Source organism: Zosterops lateralis, assembly GCF_965231275.1.
Source record: "Zosterops lateralis genome assembly, chromosome: 2".
Lineage (NCBI taxonomy): Eukaryota > Metazoa > Chordata > Aves > Passeriformes > Zosteropidae > Zosterops > Zosterops lateralis.
The window spans coordinates 94,877,063-94,895,803 of record NC_139763.1 but is presented as its reverse complement, the minus strand read 5'-3'; the positions used below and the strand labels follow the sequence as shown (position 1 = coordinate 94,895,803).

Here is an 18,741-nt window from a genome sequence, read left to right as displayed (position 1 = left end):
TCACATCATCTTGTGTGAAAATGTTAGTAAAAGGCTTGTGTGGCAGAAGAAGTGGCCTGTAAGAAATAGGCATATGTGTTTCTGATTTGTTCAACTGCCCATGGGAAAAAATTTAAGTGTGTTTAAGTTGAGTAGGAGCTCTTCCTTTATTCCAAGGGTAGTCACATGGCCAGAACAGCAAATGTCTTCATATACTCTGTGGCCATTGGGAAACATATTCTTACTCACTGAAAGTGATGCAAAGTGTGGAACCTGAGAAATACGACCCCCAGGTTTGTTAAATGTGAAATGAGGCAAACTGTTACTGATAACAGTGGATATTCAAGGAAGCGTTCTGGGATTCATCTTGGGTTTTTTCTGCAGTTTTTCTTCACGTCATTCAGTGCAAGAGACAGAAGCTACCTCAGCATCTTCCGTTTGTGGCAGAATGTGTTGCTGGATAAGGTAAGCTTGTCTGCATCAGTACCTGTGGTTAAGTAACCAAATAAACTTTTTCTAATATAGGCAGATGTGCCTCTGGAGAATAAGAGACTTGAAGTTAGCTTTTCTTTTCTGACTTAGAATTCTAATCTGATGTTCTGCTTTGGTTCTTTGCACTTTAGATCACAGACGAAATTCTCATTTTTTCCTTCTCAGACTGCCACCTACAACTCTGCTGTTGAGGGAGCATTTTTTCTTTGCATATGGGTTGCATGCTTCTCTTCACTATGAGCTCAAGCATATGTTACTAAATTTATATGCATTTGCTTCACATTTTCTATGCCTAATTTGTGATCAAAAAGGCAAGAGGTTTTCTCAGTGAAAACTTTCAAGGAAAAAGGCCAAAACTCCTTCTCAGATAAGTTAGCTGAACCTTTGCCAGACAACTCATTACAACTCTGCTGACCTTGAATAAATGCAGCGAGGCAGACTGTATGATATGGAAGTGTATTTTGGTGATTTGGGCTAGTTAGCTTGATTTATATTGCAATCTGTGGATATTAAGCTAATCTTTCTAAAAATGGACTTACACTTTTGCAGGACATCACTGTAAGAAAGACAATTTTTGTAAACCAATTCCTTCCTGTTTGTCTCTCATTGTTTAAATATTCTAACACAGTTGCAATTACACATTGAAATATCCATATATAACACTGCAATGATCCCCAAAGGTTTAAAGCTATTGTGCTATTTACACATAGTAGCTGCACTTTTTGGTTAGAAGAATTTTAGGGCAGACTAGAGATGCTTTTTGTCAAAACAAAAGCTGAAAATAAAGGGAAGTTCTGTTTAAGGCAAACCCAATGTTTCTTGCAAGTCTCTTGTTCCTCAAATCAAATACTATTTAATTGTAACTTCATAACTATCTTGTCTTAAATCCAGCCACAACATACTACGTCACCTTTTGACTGGAATGTGCAACTGGAAGTAACCTTGCTTTCTTTCATTGTGTTGAGTCTGTTAGAAATGGCACTTATGTTATTCAGTTGATTAGTTTGTGGTGCTGGAGGGTCAATGTATGGACATTCAGGTATACAAAAATACCCTAGGGCTGGAACAGAGGCAACAAGCTTTGTACTGTTCAGTATTAGTTTTTTGTGTGTGTTTCTTTTCTGTGACACTGAAATGAGTGTCACATTAGGATCAATTTTTCACTTTAGAGCAGTAGCTAAAGGATAGATAGGGAAGCAGGAGGCATGGACTGAATGCAAGATGAGATGAATTAAGCCAGCAGGGTTTAGGAAGCAGTGCATTTGAGTAGCTTGGGAACTATCCTTATTATTTCTATCAAATCGTGCTGTTAGCTTGCTTGCATCCTCACTGAAGTATGTTAAAAGATAAATCTGTTTATGAGAATTTCTGCTTTGGGCTCTCAGTTATAAAATGGAGCACAGTCATGAAGTGTATGAAGGGCTTTTTAATGCAGTATGTTTGGAGCTATTATTGAAACAGGATTTCTGTTAGGTTGAGCTCCTTCTTCTGAAATGTAGTAATGACTTTTGGTTCTCTGCTAGAAGGTGTTTGAGTCACCTGTCAGCCTTCTTTATGGCATTCTTTACTAGATAATGCTGTAGAGGAGCACTGTGGAGTTGAAAGTAGAAATTGAGGTTGCTGGAGCTGGATCCACTGACACTACTAGAATGGCAGCTGTCTACTGAACTAATACTCAAAGAGAGCCCTTGGTGTTTTCTCCCCACCACTCCAGTGTCAGGAACAGCATACATTTGGAAAATGTCTCGTACACCTGAGGCCCTGCCATGGTATGAAATGCCTGAGTATGTGCAGTTTGGTGTTCCTGGCCTCAGTGATCAAAGGAATGCCATCAGAATTTGTAAGGTTTTTGACAAAAAACAAATCTCACTCTGGAACCAGTTCCAAAACGAGCTGGTTTTAATGTTTCCTCTGCAAATAGCTAAATGTTTTAAAGGCTGTGAATAGCTTGGTTATATTCTGGAGCACATCTGCTAGACCTGGACATGACATCCAACTGTTAAATTTTGAAATAAAGTTGTCATCAGAAGTATAACTCTGACTATAGGTGTCACAGTGCTGGTTTGAGCCACCTGACAGCGAATAATACCCAATTTTCAGGATTTGGATCCAGGGGACTGGAATTACATCTGCTTCAAATCATATCTGTGCAGAGATAATTTTCAGTCCCTGGCCTCTTCAGCACTTCTGGGCATAGATTTGGTGCTGTGAAGTCTCACTTCCGAGGAGTGGCCAGTCTGCTTTACCTGATAAACCCTCAGCTTTCAGCAACTGCAGAACTTCTCGGTGGGGTCAGCCTCAAACCCTTTCCCAGATCTCCATCTGGTGGCCGTTCTGCCTTGTACCTCCCAACTGTTGCATGTCCTAGGTGGTTGGACAAGTAGTCCTTTGACAAATCTGCCTTTCTGTTAGAAACGACTTGCACTAAGCAAGAAAACCAGCAAATGGTTACATGCTCTTTTGTGCCCAAACTTAATTCATCTGTCAAGATGCTTTCCCCCAACTTTGCACTGTGGCTCTGACAGGACTCCTAGTCTCCTTTAGCTCAGTTACAATTCTGCAGCTCATAAGTTCTTCAGATCTTGCTCATAATACACTATAGTGTGTTTGGTGCCCTTCAACTTTAGTTCCTCTGCAAATCAGTAGGTACTTTCCTCTTATCATGGGCCTTTCTTGGGCTTTTTATTCTTTAAATGTCCATGTAAAGACTTCTTTCTTTGAAGAAAAATTCCATCTTTTTTTTTTTTTTTTCTGTCCCTGATGCAAAATGTGTGCAGAGTGAGTCTTGTAGGCTTTCACCTTGCCGTTGTTTTTTAAATGATCTAGCATCATGGAAAATAAGGAATCATTAATGCAGGTCTGGAAGAGACATGACACCGGTCTTGATAAAACAGATAGCCGCTTCCACATCCACTACAGCTTTCAATAATACTTCAGTTTTTAAAATCAGCCAAAAATCCTGTTTTGCAGGGGGCTTTCCAGATTGGTACAAGAAGTTTGTTTATCCTTCTATTGGCAATAAGAGCAGGGCCATTCACAATTTTGCTTTATTTTTGTACACCTTATAGGTGTCAAATATCCCTCAAGTTTAAGGGAGAAGGAACAAATTAAAATGTAATTAGGCAGGTCATTCAAATCCCGAACAAACACAGCGCTCCTTATTTCTAATGGAACAAGATCTTAACTTAATCAGTCTCCACTCCCATGAGTCCTCTGCCTTAGAGTTGGATTTATTTTCCTATTGTTCTTCTTATGCTTTGCTGGGTAGAGATTTGCACCTGTCTCCGGAGACATTGTGGCAGGTAAGTCTAGAGGTGTGAGAAGGGACCAGAATTTCTGATCAGCTGGGCTTCTTGTGGCAAAACACCTCTCTGAAAAGCAGTTCTGCCTTCCCCAGCAGCTTCTCAGGGAAGGTTGTGAAAAGAGAGATGTTTTTTTGCACCTTTGTGTATAACAAGATTAATTTAAGAGATGAAAGATGGCTTGGTTTGATTCTGAGCTTCATGTTTAGGCAATTAGAGGGAGAGTTTGTTTCCCTCCCCGTTCTGCAAACAATCAGAGTTCTGTATCAGAGTTGCCTGGCAGGAATGTGATGTAGTCAACCTGTATGGCATGTCTTGTTCTTATTTCTGCATTTGTCCATAGAAGGTAAAAATCACCAGCTTTGCTTCTCTCGGTGGTACTCTGTAGTCTTGCTTGTGTCATGACGCTGCTTTGTCTGGCGTGAAGTATTGATGATCTATCTATGCTCTGCTTGAAAAGACAAAAGTGTATTCCAGCTGCTTCTTGTAGCCTTTGTTTTTGTGTACAAAGAGAACTGAGGAAAAACCCGGTGCAGATCATCACCTTGAATGGGCAAAGTAATTCATGTTTAGATTTTGCCTTTCAAGCTTCAGAGCTTCTCTAAGCTGTCTTCTCAGAAGCAGAAGTCTGACCCAGAAAATTTATGCCCTCCTTTGCTTTCAGGACTGACTCTTTCTGATACAATAAAGCAAGTCTCGTTTGATCTTGACTTGTGACCATTATATCTAGCTGAGCTAGGAATAATTGAGCAGAGTGCATGAATCCTGTTTTAGAAACAGAAGTTGGTAACATTGCTTTTGCAAAACAACATAAAACAGCTTTATGGATTCCTTTGTAGGAGCTGAAAAGCTTTTCTGCTTTCGTCCAACTATTGATTTGCCTACAGACAGAACATAATGGTGAATTTAATTAGCAACATTAGCTCTGTGCCGTTATGACTGGGAATCAAGGCATTGGCAACATTGGACAACAGAAATGAAAATCTCTTTGTTTCTGTCCCTTGATTCCTGGTTGGAAGGTGTGCTAGCTAAAGATCCACCTCAGTTGTATTTTGAAACCATGTAATGCCCATCCCTATTTTTTGGCCATTTAATAAGAACAGCTGTAGGTAGTGGTTTGTGGTTTTGCGTTTATTGCTCCAGAAGACAGTGCCTGGGGAAAGTGAGGCCAGCTGGAAGTGGATGCACGTATTTCAGCACTGCATCGCTCTGTAGAACAAACCCCCGTGCAGAGGGAGGCTGGCATTAGCCGCTATGACCCTTGCTTTAGAGCTGTGTGTTTTGTATTTTAATGTTTACTTTGCCCTCGCTAGGATTAAATACCTTGAAACTGATCTCTGCCAATAAGGTGCTTGTTGCCAGCTGCTTTCTGAAAAGCCCGAAACCGTGTTGTGCCGTAAAATACCCGGGGATAAAACCCTTCGGGCTGTTTGCCCGGCCCCGGGGGCAGCGGCTCCCGTGCGGTGCGGTGCGGTGCAGTGCGGGGGGCGAGGGGGCAGCGGGGCCGGGACTGGCTGTGTCCCGCCCCGGGCCGGCGGCGACAGCCCGGGGAAGGCGCTGCCCCGGCGGAGGGCGGCCCCGGCCGGGCCCCGGCGCCGCCGCCCATCAGGAAGTGGGAGCTTGGCGGCGGCTCCCGGCGGGAGCGGGGCTGTCCCGGCCCCCGCGCTGCCCGGCGGGACGCGCCAGGTGGGTCGCGGAGCGGGACGGGGCGCGGGGAGCGCATTTACATCCTGCGGGCGGGTCAGCTCAGCTCCTCCGGGTCTGTCTAAAATTGCGGGTGCTGTAACTAACACTCTACAGGTGAAGCAGGCAGGTGGAGAGGATCATTTAAAGGCGCTTTAAATAATGCATGGGTATTTAATGTCATCATTTCATGCAAATAGTAAGCACTCCTTGTGTTACTGCCTCATTAGCACGGTCTTGTTCCCTTGATCAATATGGATGGTGGCCGAGGAACATTTTCCAGTGTGGTGTCTCCTGTTTTAAGATCGCTGGTATTGCTCTCTGAGCTCTGTTAAATATCAAAATCTTTATTTCCTTTCTTTCTCTCCCCACTCTCCGCCTGCCCCGCAACCCTTTACAGCCGAGATGGACTTTGAAACTCATTGCTTACTTAGCAGATATGACCGTGTCATACTACTTTCACCTCCAAGCTTTCCTGGCAATTTAGGAGAAATATGACTCAGTAGCTGTGGGAATTTGTGGAGCAGGATAGAGAGATTGTAGAGAAGGAGAAGACTTAGCTAGTGGTGAGTCAAGGTAATGCTGAAGAAAAGCAACTATTTTTCGTAAAGAGGATGCTGGTGGTACAAAGTGAGGACCTCCTGTCCCACCTTGGCAAAGTGGGCAGTTGGCTGACCTACACCAGTGTAGTGACTGAAATGCTAGCCTCCCACAATTTGTAAAGTACTCTGAGCATCCTCAGGAAACAGGTGGGTATCTATTAAGCAGTTTGTTTGGAATCAAAGAGGTGCTTACTTACCTTGTGCCATATCAAGTGAAGTTCAAGAGGGAGGTACCTGGAAGGTATCTGTGAAAATATTGGTGACCTGTGAAAAAGCAAGTTGTGGGTACAAGTGTGTGTTTTCTTAAAATGTTGGTTTTTCTTATGCCTGGTGTTATTGGTTGAACAGCAATGGGAGTATGAGTAGACAGGAGTACAGTTGCCCAAAATGCTGAAACCCAATCTCGGAACGTGATACCTGAATGCTTTCGGTCCTTGTCAGAATTGAGGTTAAAGGCTGTGGTGTAATTCAAACTTGTTGCTGTTTTTCCTCCAGTGCCTTACTGTCCCATGCCGTGGTTCTTGACTAGCTTGCTTTGTTTCAGAGGCTAACCAAGCAGGAATTCTGGCAGCTGGTGCACCAGAGCTATGGCTCCGAGCTGGGCCTGAACAGCGAGGAGATGGAAAGCTTCCACTCGTCGTCTGAGGACAACGGACAGTCTCGGTAAGGAGAGGCTGTACAGCCTATTGAAACACCTGGAGAGAAGCAGTGTCCTTTTCCTTAGGAACAAAAGAGCTGCTGTAGCTTTACCAGAAAGGTTGAGCCTGTGGTAAAAGGAAGCGAAGGTCTGAACTGCATAGAGTGTGCATAAAAACTCGACTCTGTGAATTTTTTTAGTAGTAGCAATGCAGCTGAGAGCCCTTAGAAGAGGAGAGAGGAAGACCTTGTTCTCCCTGGATCTGCTTGGGGACCAGCATAGGGGAGATTAAATAGCAGCCCTTTCACATGATGGTGCCTAGTTAGCACCTGTATGCCCTTCAAGTGTTTGGAAGGTTTGAATGGAATGGAGCTGTGCTATGGTTCAGGCACTTTTTTCTTCCTCTCCTCTACGGAGACTGAAATACTTGTTTTGCCTTGTTCTCCTGATATCTGAGGTCTTAGCTTATTTTTGTATTGTCCTCAGCTTGAATTGCAAAACAGGAATAATAATATAATAAGCTGGAATAATTGTAATAATAGTGATGTGGTTTTTTGAAAGAGTTGCCTTGATTTTTTGAATAAACGTGAATAATGACCTGCCAGTGTCAATCTAGTAACAGCACTTTACATATCTCTGTGTAAATAAGCATGACTCTACAAAAGTGAACAATGTAATTTATGTTGCTTCAAGTCTGTGTTATCTGAGTATGTTTGAGGGAAAAGTGTCTTGAGTTTAAAATAGGCTTCAAAAGATATTCTGTTAAATAGTTTCAAATTTTTTTTTATTTGCTTGTTTGATTGGTTTGGATTTTGTTTTGGGTTTGCTTGGTTTTTGGGGTTTTTTTGTTATGTTTTAGGTTTTTTTCTGTTAAAAAGTTGCAACTTTGCAACTTTGTAACAAGCAATGAAGAAAAAAATTATTTTCTGACACTTTCTTAAAACATTCTCTTTCCAAATTAATCATGAACTGTATCTGTTTCCTCATTTCCCACAGCACTCACTTTCTTGGTTTTATTAACCTGATGATCAGAAGCTGAATCTTCTGAGAGGTAGCTGGAATGAGGAAAATGGCTCAATATTGATGAGCTGTATGTGGGAAGAATGATTTGGTAGTTCATAATGTTATCTGAACAGCCATGTTTTCAATGCAAAAATCACATGAGACTCTTTCTAGGATTTCTCAGCGCTTATATCTCCAAAGATATCTTCCTTTTTGGTTTGGACAGATCCAGCATTTGTGATGAGTCTGGAGAAAGGGATGAAAAACTACCCAAAATGATTGGTTTGGTTCGTGAGCCCACGCCTCAAACAGAAGGAGAGTCACTCAACAGACACATGTTGCCAGGAGTAAGTGCTGACACAGCCTTTCTTGCTGTTTGTAGCTGATAAGCATGTGTGCTTAACTTGTATGTAAGCATAGGATGAATGGAGATATAACTTCCAAAGAAGTCTTTGAGGAATTTGAAAATGAGCAAAATCCTGTATAACAGAATACTGTTGATGTGAGCTTCAGCAGTGCTCTGTCACTAATTTGCTGCACAGCCTGGCTACAATGCTGAGGCTTATGCCCTGGTCTGTTTTTTGTTTTTCCTTTAAAAACAAAATTTCTTTGTTCCCAGTTCCCAAGGGCACCATATTTGTGTTTTATCCAAGTGCTTTTAAAGTAATGCCTTTTTCACTTCCAGTGCTTTCTTGTTTGTGCTATTTGTCATTTAAAAAGGTATCTCCTCTTTTTATTACTGTCTCTCCTATATGTAAGGCTTATTAAAGGGCAGTTACACCTTGTTATCCTTGCCTTCAAAGATCAGTTAATTTGCTGTTGTGAATATATAAAATATTTTTTTAATGCTTCAGAAGGAAGGGGTAAACCCCCACACTTGCTATAATAAGGATTAACTTTTTACCTTGATGCCTTGGGTCAGTACAACTGAACAAGCATGAATGCCTCACTCATGTTCATTCATGTTGTATGAATTTGTGAATGTGTTTGGCTGGTGTGAACAGCAAGTACATTAGTAGTGATATCTGAGATGGGCACAATTACTGGGGCTCCCGTGTACAGCTGTAGTCCTAAAAAGTTGCAGGTGTTTTCTTTTGGTTATTAGATATCCCAAAGATCTTGGAAAAGAAAATAAACCACTAATGCATTTTTTATAAGCTTCACTCGGGCCAGTTTTGCTTTTGAGAATTTGGGGAAGGAAGAAGGGAGATTATTTTAATAGTTTTTACTACCCTGTAAATCTTCTGGGTTTTGTCACTTGCTAAAACTGATCTGGAGGTTAAGTAAGGGTTAAATAGTTTTGCCAAAATCCAAGTTAATGGCTAGAGACTTATATCCAGCAAACAATATTGGTGTTTCTCAGATGTTAAAAGCTTAGATGCTTGAGTGATGGGCATTCCTCATGGAAACCCTAGCAGTACAAAACAAGATTTTTGCAGAGTTGTAAGGGAGGCCTGAGAGGACTGGGGATGCTGCTGGAATTTGGGCTGTTTGGGATAACTAAAAACCTACCCAGGTAGCCTTAGTTTGGGTAAGTCCTATTTGCGCAAGAACAAGCCATTTAAAAATAATTGCTGTGCCTGGAAAAGAAGCCACACCCCGAGATGTCTCTTTCAGGTGCTGAATCAAATTGGGCAACTTGGTGAGGAGGAATGCCTGGGGATTTGGTCTGTAAAAATGCCAGGATTCTGCCTTGAATAAACTGCCTCTGAAAAGTCTTTTAATTATAGTGTAGAAGTGCAGTCTTGATAAATGTGTTACTGTTTCAGGGTAGCTAAAATGCACAATGATTTTGTTTAGCTGTATGTGTCACTTGGCATTACTCAAGAATGTCCATGCTCTCTCCACAGCCCCAGGATTGCAGCATATTTTGTAGAACCACAAGGGCAGTAGGAGGAGGCAGTAGTGCTTAGAATGTATTTATCAGAAGCCATCACAGTGATGACACAAAGCACACTTAACCACCTTCCAGAGACTGGAGGGAAACAGGCTTAAACTCTCCTTTACTGCTCTGATAGACAAAGTAAGTCCCAAAGCTCTCATAAGAGGAACATGTGAATAGTGGAGGGGTTGGGTCTAGTATTTGGCCCATCTTGAAAAAATATTGTTAATGGCTGTCTGTAGTTGATTGAGGAAATTCTGTGTGAAGCACCTGTCATGGCTCATCTGTTTCCCAGTACCTGTGAGTGTGGGACCCACCTCGTTGCCTGTTTTTGCAGCCGTCATCTTCCCTCCACTCCTTGTAGGGAGGCCTTCCAGTCCCAGATCTTGCTGGTCACAGGCTGAAAACCAAAAAAGCCTTGGCACAGAGCTTAGCAATACTGGACTAGCTCAGGAGATAAATGTAGAATAGGGAATAAATTATACATGTTTAATTCCAGCTTACAGGTCTTAAAATCTTTACTCTTTAGTGTGAAAAAGACCCAAACAAATGCAAACCAACCCAAAACCCCATGAAGTCTGTGTTAAACTCGATCATTTATTACAAAAGCCCCAGTGGGAATCTCTTCTTCCATGACATCATGAAAAGGTTTTTTTCCTAGGAGCTGATGCTTTTGTCTTCTAACTTGAGCGTGGCTTTCCTGCTCTGCTCATGGCACAGTGGGCTGCTCTTATGCTGCTGGTGGGAACTCCACTTCACTGGATCCCTGATTGTTGTTAAAATGCTATGAGAGTTCTTTGCATTTGTGCTGGATCAGTGTGTCAATTTTTAGGTTGTTCTGTCACAATGAGCTCCTTTTTGACTTCCATCTGTATTGGTATTTTGACATTTAATGTTGGTTTTGTCCTAGATCCTGTTATGTGATTGAGTATAACTTACATGGCAGTTTCTCTCAGTAGAAGCATTTGTTAACTGATCTGTTTTTCTGATTCAGTTTTCCTTTTAAATTTTTTGACCCTGAAGAAGTATACTTTTGTCTGCTTATTCTGCAGTCAGATTTATGCCTGCCTCTGTTTTCCAGCCACCCACCTCCTAACAGCCCTTGGTTGCACAAAAAAGTAACAGGTTTTTATTTTGAAAAAACCCCCAAGAAGTACAGGAAGTACACGATGACTGTTCAAGCAGTGGATGCTTTTGCTTTCTTGAGTCAATGCTGAATAATCTTTAGGGATGATGGTTTTGCAGATGAATCAGAACAACTCAGTAGAGGAGTCCTGATCATATTTACTGTGATCTACACACTGCTCTTCTTGGGGCTGTGCTGCTCTTGATCCCAGATATTCCACTGGTGGCAGTGGGGCCTTGAGGGGAGGTTTAGAATGAAAACTGATTCAAAGCTGGTAGCCAAGCTTTTTGGGTGGCATTTTGAGATACACCAACTTTGTCTGTGCAGTTTCCCTGGAGATTTACTTCATTCAATGTGCAATGGCATATATGCTTACCTGACAGTTCTTGTTTAAGGTTAAGAGCTGCATCATTGATTCAGTGGATGATGTTCAGGGAGATTTCCTTCCTGCTTATATATTGGAGATGGTAAATGATGCTCCATTGCTTTGTTTGTGAGAAGTAACATTTTATAGGTAGAATGGCTCTAGGCAGTATTTTAGAACTTCTTTTTTCAAAGGGTGATGGTATCCTACAAAATAAGAACTTCTCAAATATGTAAGTGGGGTAATCTAAGCTTGCTCCAAGAGAAGGGCACCCTGCCTGTTTCAATGTGCTTTCTCTTCTGGGTTGCTGGACCATTGCTAAACTGTTAGGAAAAAAATAACCTGATGAATACAAAGTGAATCTGTGTAAGGTTGATGAATTTATAAATGCTCATGTCCAAGTAGGAAAAGGGCCCGAACTGTGCAGATGGGTGCAAGGGGACTGTCCCATTTAAGGGAACTCTTGGTACCAACAGCACATGCAAATAAATCTGTTTCTTGTTACCAGGATTAGTAAACTATTTAAATAAAGGGAAGAGATGTTGGCTGGGGTAGAGCAACAAGGGGGAAATTAGCGCTTGACTGTGTGGTAATTGAGCAGATAGAACTTGTGGCTTACTTTGTATGGCTTTTTTTTTTACAGTAACTTTCTCTCTCTTTTTTTTTTTTTTTTTTTTTTTTTTTTTTTTTTTTTTTTTTTTTTTTAATGGTCTCTGATTAGTGATATTTTTCTTCTTTTGGTTGTTTCAGGTGGAGGAGTCCCCAACTGAGAAGCAAATAAAGAGTCCTCTTGCATCTTCAGAAAGAAAACCTGCTAAGCTAGTTAGGAGCAGGTCTTTAGAGAAGTCCTTGGACCTTAATGAGAATGAAAATCTTCCAGAGAAGAGCAGTGCTTCAGATAGTGAAGAAGGTAAATTTCTTCACAATTGGGATCTGTAAGACAACATGACTTTGGTGTTCCATCTCACTTTTGGAGAAAGTTAGAGAATTTTCTGATCTTATGAAACTTGTTTACTTATTTGTTTCTCAGAATTGCAGCAAAAATATTTTTTCAATCTTAGTTTCTGGAAGGAAAAAAAAAAGTTGTTGGGTGTTTAGAATGAAAACAAAGAAATTGTGGTTTTCTTTCTCTCTTTTGGTGGGTAGAGAGTTGCCAACAGCTTAAACTAAAAGTTTCTTGACAATGGGGTGATGTTAATTTCAAAGATGTTTCTTTCCTTTGTTTGCATTTCTTGGAAACTGAGGGGAAACATTTCAGGCTGTTTCTGAAAGATTCCCTCCCCCCCCCCGACCCCCCCTTCTTTACACTTACACTTTCTTAAGCCTTTACAAGCTTCATTGTTATTGGTGGACTAAGCTGAGAAACTTACTGAAAGCCCAGGGAAGACAACTTCCAGCTTTCAGGGGAGTATTGTGCATAATCTGAAGATGAAAAACCTTAATTGGATATCTAGCAGCAGATTACACTCTCTGTGCAAACAGTATCTTAATGGATCCTAATATACCGACCTCATAACTCTCATCTCATTACCCAGTGCAAGATAGAAGAAACTCAGGTACCTGGATGGCAGATTTGTGCTGAGGTCTGTGGGTGCTTGTCCTGTGGTCCCACAGTAGCCCCAGACAAGTTCTCACTTTCTATGGTGAGATTTTCACTTACCCCGGGGAAGTTTTCTGTGCCAAAGGGCTGTAGTTGTTCACACAGCTCATTGAACTTTGGTGGATATTCTGTAATATTTGAATCTTGGATTCTGCAAATACCTTTAAAGCGAAACGTGCACAACGTGTATTGGCTCCAAGGTTAAATGGTGGTGAGCAAATAAAAGACAGAAAACCCCAACAGTAGTACTGTGCTCAGTAGCAGCTGTACATTTCTTTCATATGCAAAGAGAACTTAACTTCATCACTTGTTGGCAGGAATAGAACAGTTCAGTTAATTGAGGCCAGTTCTTAATCTCACTGAGAAATTTTGTCTTGCCATTTCAGAGTTGACAACAGAAGTTGTTTGCATGTATTATTACAGGGGGGATTGTTGAGGTGTCCAGGAAAGCTTTCAGAGTTATGGATTGAGTTGGCTGCCTTCAAATTCTGATTTTTGCCTGGGGATGTGCTTATATTCAATTAACTTTGCTGTTGCTTCCCCATCCTGCTTCTGTGTTGGCTTGAGTTCAGATTCAGCTCAATGCGCGTCAGGTGTTATCATTTTTGTGAATATACCTACTTGAACAGGCTGTTGTTTATGCCATACTCCTACACACTTAACAAGCTTCACAAATTAATTTACTCTTTCACAGGTGTATCTTTTAGAGCAGCAGAAAGTTTTGGCCTTTGGATGTTTTAGATATTTTGCAGCTTTCCTATCTTCCTGTTACTACATCTCTCTTCAATATCTGGATTTTTATTTTTTTTTTTTGTGGCAAATATCTCCAGTGAAACAGATTAAAAGGTAGTCCTATTGTCTTTCCTGCTAGTTGCCTAAATGATAGCAGTAAATATTCCCTGTCATGTCTGCATTAGTGATGTTGAATAAATAAAGCATATTAAACTGGAGATGTCCCTTTAATAAAAAGGCAACTGACTTCATGCTATTTTCTTATTTCTCTTCCCTTCCCCAAGACTAGTCTTTTTTTATTCAGAGCAGGATTTTCTAGACTCACAACATTAATCTTTTCTCTCAGAATCTTCATGCTTAGATTTTTTTTCTTCTGTTTCTCTGTCTGTTTTCTGTTGCAGTTGCCCCACACTCTTACAAGGTGAATTCCTTCATGCAAACGAAACTAGCTTTCCTACATGGCAAAGGTTTACCCATGCGATTAATTTCTCTTGTGTCCTCTGGCTCATACTCAGGCTGCCCATGGAGGTGTCCTGGCAAATAAGGTGAGGGGCAAACTCAAGACTGTTGTTCTTCACAACATTAATTCCCTTGTCCTAAGCAGTTCTCACCTTGGGGATGGGGGGGTCTGCATCCCACTGTGCACCACTGGCCTATTGACCTGCCTCTTGGTATTTTTGTCCAGTTTCATAAATCAGAGTATAAATCCTGAGCCATGACAAGCTTTTGGCTAAGCTAAACATTAATATCTGCTAAACCTTAATTCTGAATTTCAGAAAACTTTAAGCATAGAATACATGTTTCCAACACAGGGCCAAGAGATCTTTATAATTTCCTCAAGACTCTTTAGTATATAGGGTTGTTTGTTTTCAATGACCATGTTCAGCAACATGAAATACTTCAAAGAAAGAAGGAGGAAGCAGCATATTAGAAAAAACAGTATTTTCTGCTAGGGAGATCAGATTTCTGTTCTCCTTGTGTAACATGACAGACTTACTGTGTTGTTTCTGTGTGCACTAATAACCACCTCGAATGTGTGATCTGCAGGAGAGCATAACTGCCTGCACTGTGGTGCTGTAAGATGGGCACAGCAGAGGTTTGACTGTTTGTAGATAGTGGTATGTAGGGCATACAGTGTTTGAAATACAGGACAGTTGAAATAGATCCAGCTCTGTGTTAGTTGTCTCCCTCCCCTGCCCCCAATACAAACTTTTGGATGTGCAGTGTATGTAATGAAGAGTAGCCCTGTTATCTTATTGGCATTTTAATCAAAATACTGAAAGGATATATTTTGTTGAAAAAACCCATATTTACTTTGGTGTTTAGAGGATATATGTTTGAGTCACCTGAAGGCAAAAGTTTGTGGGGATTTTTATCTTGTGAACTGGAAAAAACTAGCATTGTGACAATACTTACTTAGCTCCCCAAGATAACTCTGTAGTTAGTCTTTAAAGTATAGGAGAGTTCTCTGAAACTGCTAATACAGTCTTTAAATAGATGATGTCTGGAACATGTTCACTTCTAGGAATTGGTTTTATTCACTTGATTTCAGGTGTATTTGGTTAAAAGCTTCTACCTACATATCCTTCATGAAGCATATAATTTTTCCCCGTCCCCAGTGGTATAGAAAGTGCTAAGATTTGCATACATACTTCTTAAAAATCCTGATCCTCCCCCAACTCTGTGGAGTGGAAAAATCAACCTTCTTACTAATTTGTTTGATAGCCTCTGCTCTTATCAGTTCAGCTTTCTTAATTTGCTTGTGGTATGTGTTTAGCTTTTTGCTGTTGGTTGTTGATCGGAATTTTAATAACAATGTTTTTCTTACTGCCCCTTCCCCCTCCATTTTCTTTCTCCTTTTTTGTACTGCAGATGTCTTTAAACCTCTGCCATCCCTGCTGCATAATGGTATTATATTCAAACATTATTTCACAGCTTGCCTTGCAGTGATGAAAATGACCTTATGAAGTGCAAGGCAGTAGTGGGGGAGGGAATAGACCTGCTGTCGTTAGGCTGAACCAGGACACTCCAAGTAGTATGTTTACTTCTATGTTTTTGGTTCTCTAGGGATCCTTACCTCAAGTAGGGATAATCTCATGTTCTTTTAGCAGACAGCTCCAATTCAGCTATAAATGCATTCAGGTTAGGAGAATTAGTGTTGATAATTGTATGCTGCTGAGGGGTTTAGAACAGCACTGAAAGTGAAGGAGTTAGATTGATATCTCTGTATTTGCACAAAACATTTTGTTAATAAAGAGCATTCTGAGCCAGTCTTTGGTAAAGTGCCTTATGTTGCCCTACTGTTGTGAAAAACAAAGGCAGATACAAGTTTACCTGTGTGAGTTAAAACAAATGTAACAGGAGACAGACTTGTAGAGATAAGTGGTTAAAGGTGCCTGTTCTGTTCAAATTGCAAGTGTATGGAGTGTACACTTACTCATTGCTATGCTACTGTTTGTGCTCACTGCTTCGTCTAGGATTTCTACAGATGAATTCTGAGAAGCCAAGATGGAAGTGACTTGAAGCATGTCAAGCTTTTGGTGTATCCTGCTACTTGGTTCCACAGTTGTGGAACTCACAGCAGCATTTATGCATATATGCACCTTCCAGACCCATTGTACAATAAGTTTATAGTTTTTTCTGGAGAACAGCTGTTTGACTCATAGCATCTAAAGTAGCTGAGGGGCCTGATACGTAACCTTACGTTTAGCTTGGATTTTCTGAAAATTATGTGCTAACAATTTTTTAAACAAAACTTTGTTTCTTCCAAAAGCAGAGAAGGATTGTAAATAAAAAACATATTTCTCAATAGATACTCATGCACTTGGCACTTCATTGACTATTAGAGACATGACTGTATAGAGATAGTGTAGGTAAATTACGGGAAGTTTTGGATAGACCTGTGGGTACTCTTTCCTCAGACTCATTAGAAAGAGGGCAGACTGAGTAATAGTGGTTGGTAGCAAGGTCTGCACGTTGAGGTCATAAACCATGGGCTTTGTGCATATCACAAGTTGCCCTGGCTTACCAAATTACTTTGCATCAGCAGAAAAATAGTAGCTGTCCTCAGGCATTTTAGGTGAACATGAAGTTGAGTTGTTTAGCTCAGGCTCACTGGGGCAGAGGTAACTTGTGTTATCTCATGTTTGTTAAGACATATACAAATAGCTGACAAAGCTGATCTGATGATTATCTGGTGGCTTGATCATGTGTCTGGGTCTTTTTTTTTTTTTTTAAGTGGTACCAGAGTCCTTGGCCATGTCAACATCCAGCTGAGTAACACTCAACCACAGTAACTAGGTTTGAATTGCCTGGTATCTGATGCCATGTTAGCTGATGCATGTGGAGGAGGTGTCAGCATCAGTATCTGAAACTTCCTGGCTCTTAGCAAAGGAGGGGATGTGGGGAGTCCCCTCTGAAAAGAGAGATCTGTAATGTTGAGGTCTTGTTAAATGAGGTCAAACTTACAGTTCACTTGGCCTGCCTTTTGTTAGAGTTAGATTCAGCTGGGAGAGGAAATACAGTCAGCATAAGCTGAAAAACTCCAGCTGAATTTCTGGCTTTCTACAGAATGTTTCAGCACAGCAGAATTCGTATTTTACATGTAATGACTGCATATTGACTGGTTAAATAGGCCTCTTGAAATGTGTGTTTGCTTTCTGTCCCATCTCATAATTGTGTGGAATTACAATTGCATAAGCAGAACACGGCATGGAGATGAAGTTGTTCTTTTGTGCAAGCACAAAAATACAGCACTCATGCTTCACTTTTGGGGTCTTACTTTGGAGCCTGAAGAGATCAATGAGAGCTTGTTTTGGAGGCAGATGTTTTAGCAGGCTTCCAGCAGGCTAGGAGCAGCACTAGAGAGGAAGTTTGCTCAGTCAGAACTGGTTTCATTGGGGACTGCTGTGCTTGTTCAGTTGGTGCATTTGCCTCATCAATACTGACTGCTACCAAGCCAGTAATGTTTTAAGTGCTGCAACCTCAGCCTGCAGGCAGCTTGTGAACTATAGTGTGATATTCAGGCTACCTTTGCATTCATGGCTAGCACTGACCTTTCCTAGCCCTGAGCATTCATTTGTGTCAGTTGAAAGTTTGGCCATCCTGACTTGTATCTGTCTGCTGAAAGATTTGCTTTTGGGCTTCTTGCTTCATTTTAGTGATCTGTTGTGGTGGTTGGGGGCTGGGGCTTGTTTGTCTTGCTGATAATTATAGTTTAGGATTGACTTGTTTCTAAAGCATAAAGCAGATTGAGTCAGGATTGGCACAAGAAACTGCTTGCCCTCCAGGATTATAATTCTATCCCTTATCTCTTGCAAGTGTGGCTGAGATAACCACAAAGCTGAGTCATGCCAGCAACCACCAAGAAGCAGAAATAGCAAAGATGAGTGCTGCAGCCACAGAATGCTACTGGGGTGCTTGGTGGCTTTGAAACAGGTGTTGGCATTTGAGCCTCTGTGCATTTTTGGGGACTGCAAAATGGAGCAGTGTACCTGTTCAATAGGTAGGGAAGGAAGAACTGTTTGGGAGTCTGCCTGCTCCCTTAGACTGTGCACATTACCAGTATTACAAATGTTAAAAGCAGAATTCTGAAACCAGCCACAAGAAGAAAACTGTTACGGTTTTACTGTCTTTCTTGCTTATCTTTTTTACAATGGACACACATATAAATGAAAATTATGCCTTCTTTCCCCAATGTTTCTTGCAGGATTAGTAGAATACTGAAGGCAAAATTAAAGGGATGGTACCTTTTGCTGTTATTTTATTAGTTTGCACAGGGCAGGATGGTAGTGCTGTGTATTCGAAAATCAGTTCTGGACTTTGTTCCTGAAGGCAACCTACCTACCAAGTCATTTGCTGCTGCTGGGTTTCTCCTTACTGGGTTTCTGAGAGTAAGAAACAAATGCTGATGCAAGCTTGGGAAGGATTTAAGCTGTAATAATGCTTAGAATGCTATAAAGGTTCTGTATAATACTGTTCTTAACCTGATCTCTCTGTCTTTCTTAACAGTGAAGGAGACTGTCTCTGACAATGATCTCTATGGGAGACTTTTTATAAACAGAGTTTTCCACATCACTGCAGACAAGATGTTTGAAATCCTTTTCACCAATTCTCACTTCATGCAGAGGTTTCTTAATTCCAGGAGTATAGTAGGTAATAAATTCTTTTCCCTTCTATCTGTTACAAGCTACCCTGTAAATTTTTACCTCTGAGAATTGCTAAATAGGGCTAAGTTGAATTTAAGGTTCTCTTTGCTTTAAAAGAATTTCTAAAGTTTGAAGTTTCACTGTGAGAGAGAATATTTAAAGCTAGACTATTGTTTCCCTAGGTATGTACATT

General features: G+C 40.9%; 1 protein-coding gene across 3 annotated transcripts in view; it reads left to right on the top strand.

Moving 5' to 3' along the window:
- GRAMD1C (GRAM domain containing 1C) overlaps window positions 1–18,741 on the top strand; it is a gene marked incomplete at its 5' end in the record, with an annotated part of 51,191 nt that overhangs the window by 22,871 nt on the left and 9,579 nt on the right. For all 3 annotated transcript variants that reach the window (XM_083855430.1, XM_083855429.1, XM_083855431.1), the window contains 5 exons: window positions 364–444; window positions 6,603–6,721; window positions 7,924–8,044; window positions 11,820–11,979; window positions 18,412–18,555. In XM_083855430.1, coding sequence (XP_083711556.1) covers window positions 364–444; window positions 6,603–6,721; window positions 7,924–8,044; window positions 11,820–11,979; window positions 18,412–18,555 — 625 coding nt within the window. The remainder of the gene's footprint in view (window positions 1–363; window positions 445–6,602; window positions 6,722–7,923; window positions 8,045–11,819; window positions 11,980–18,411; window positions 18,556–18,741) is intronic.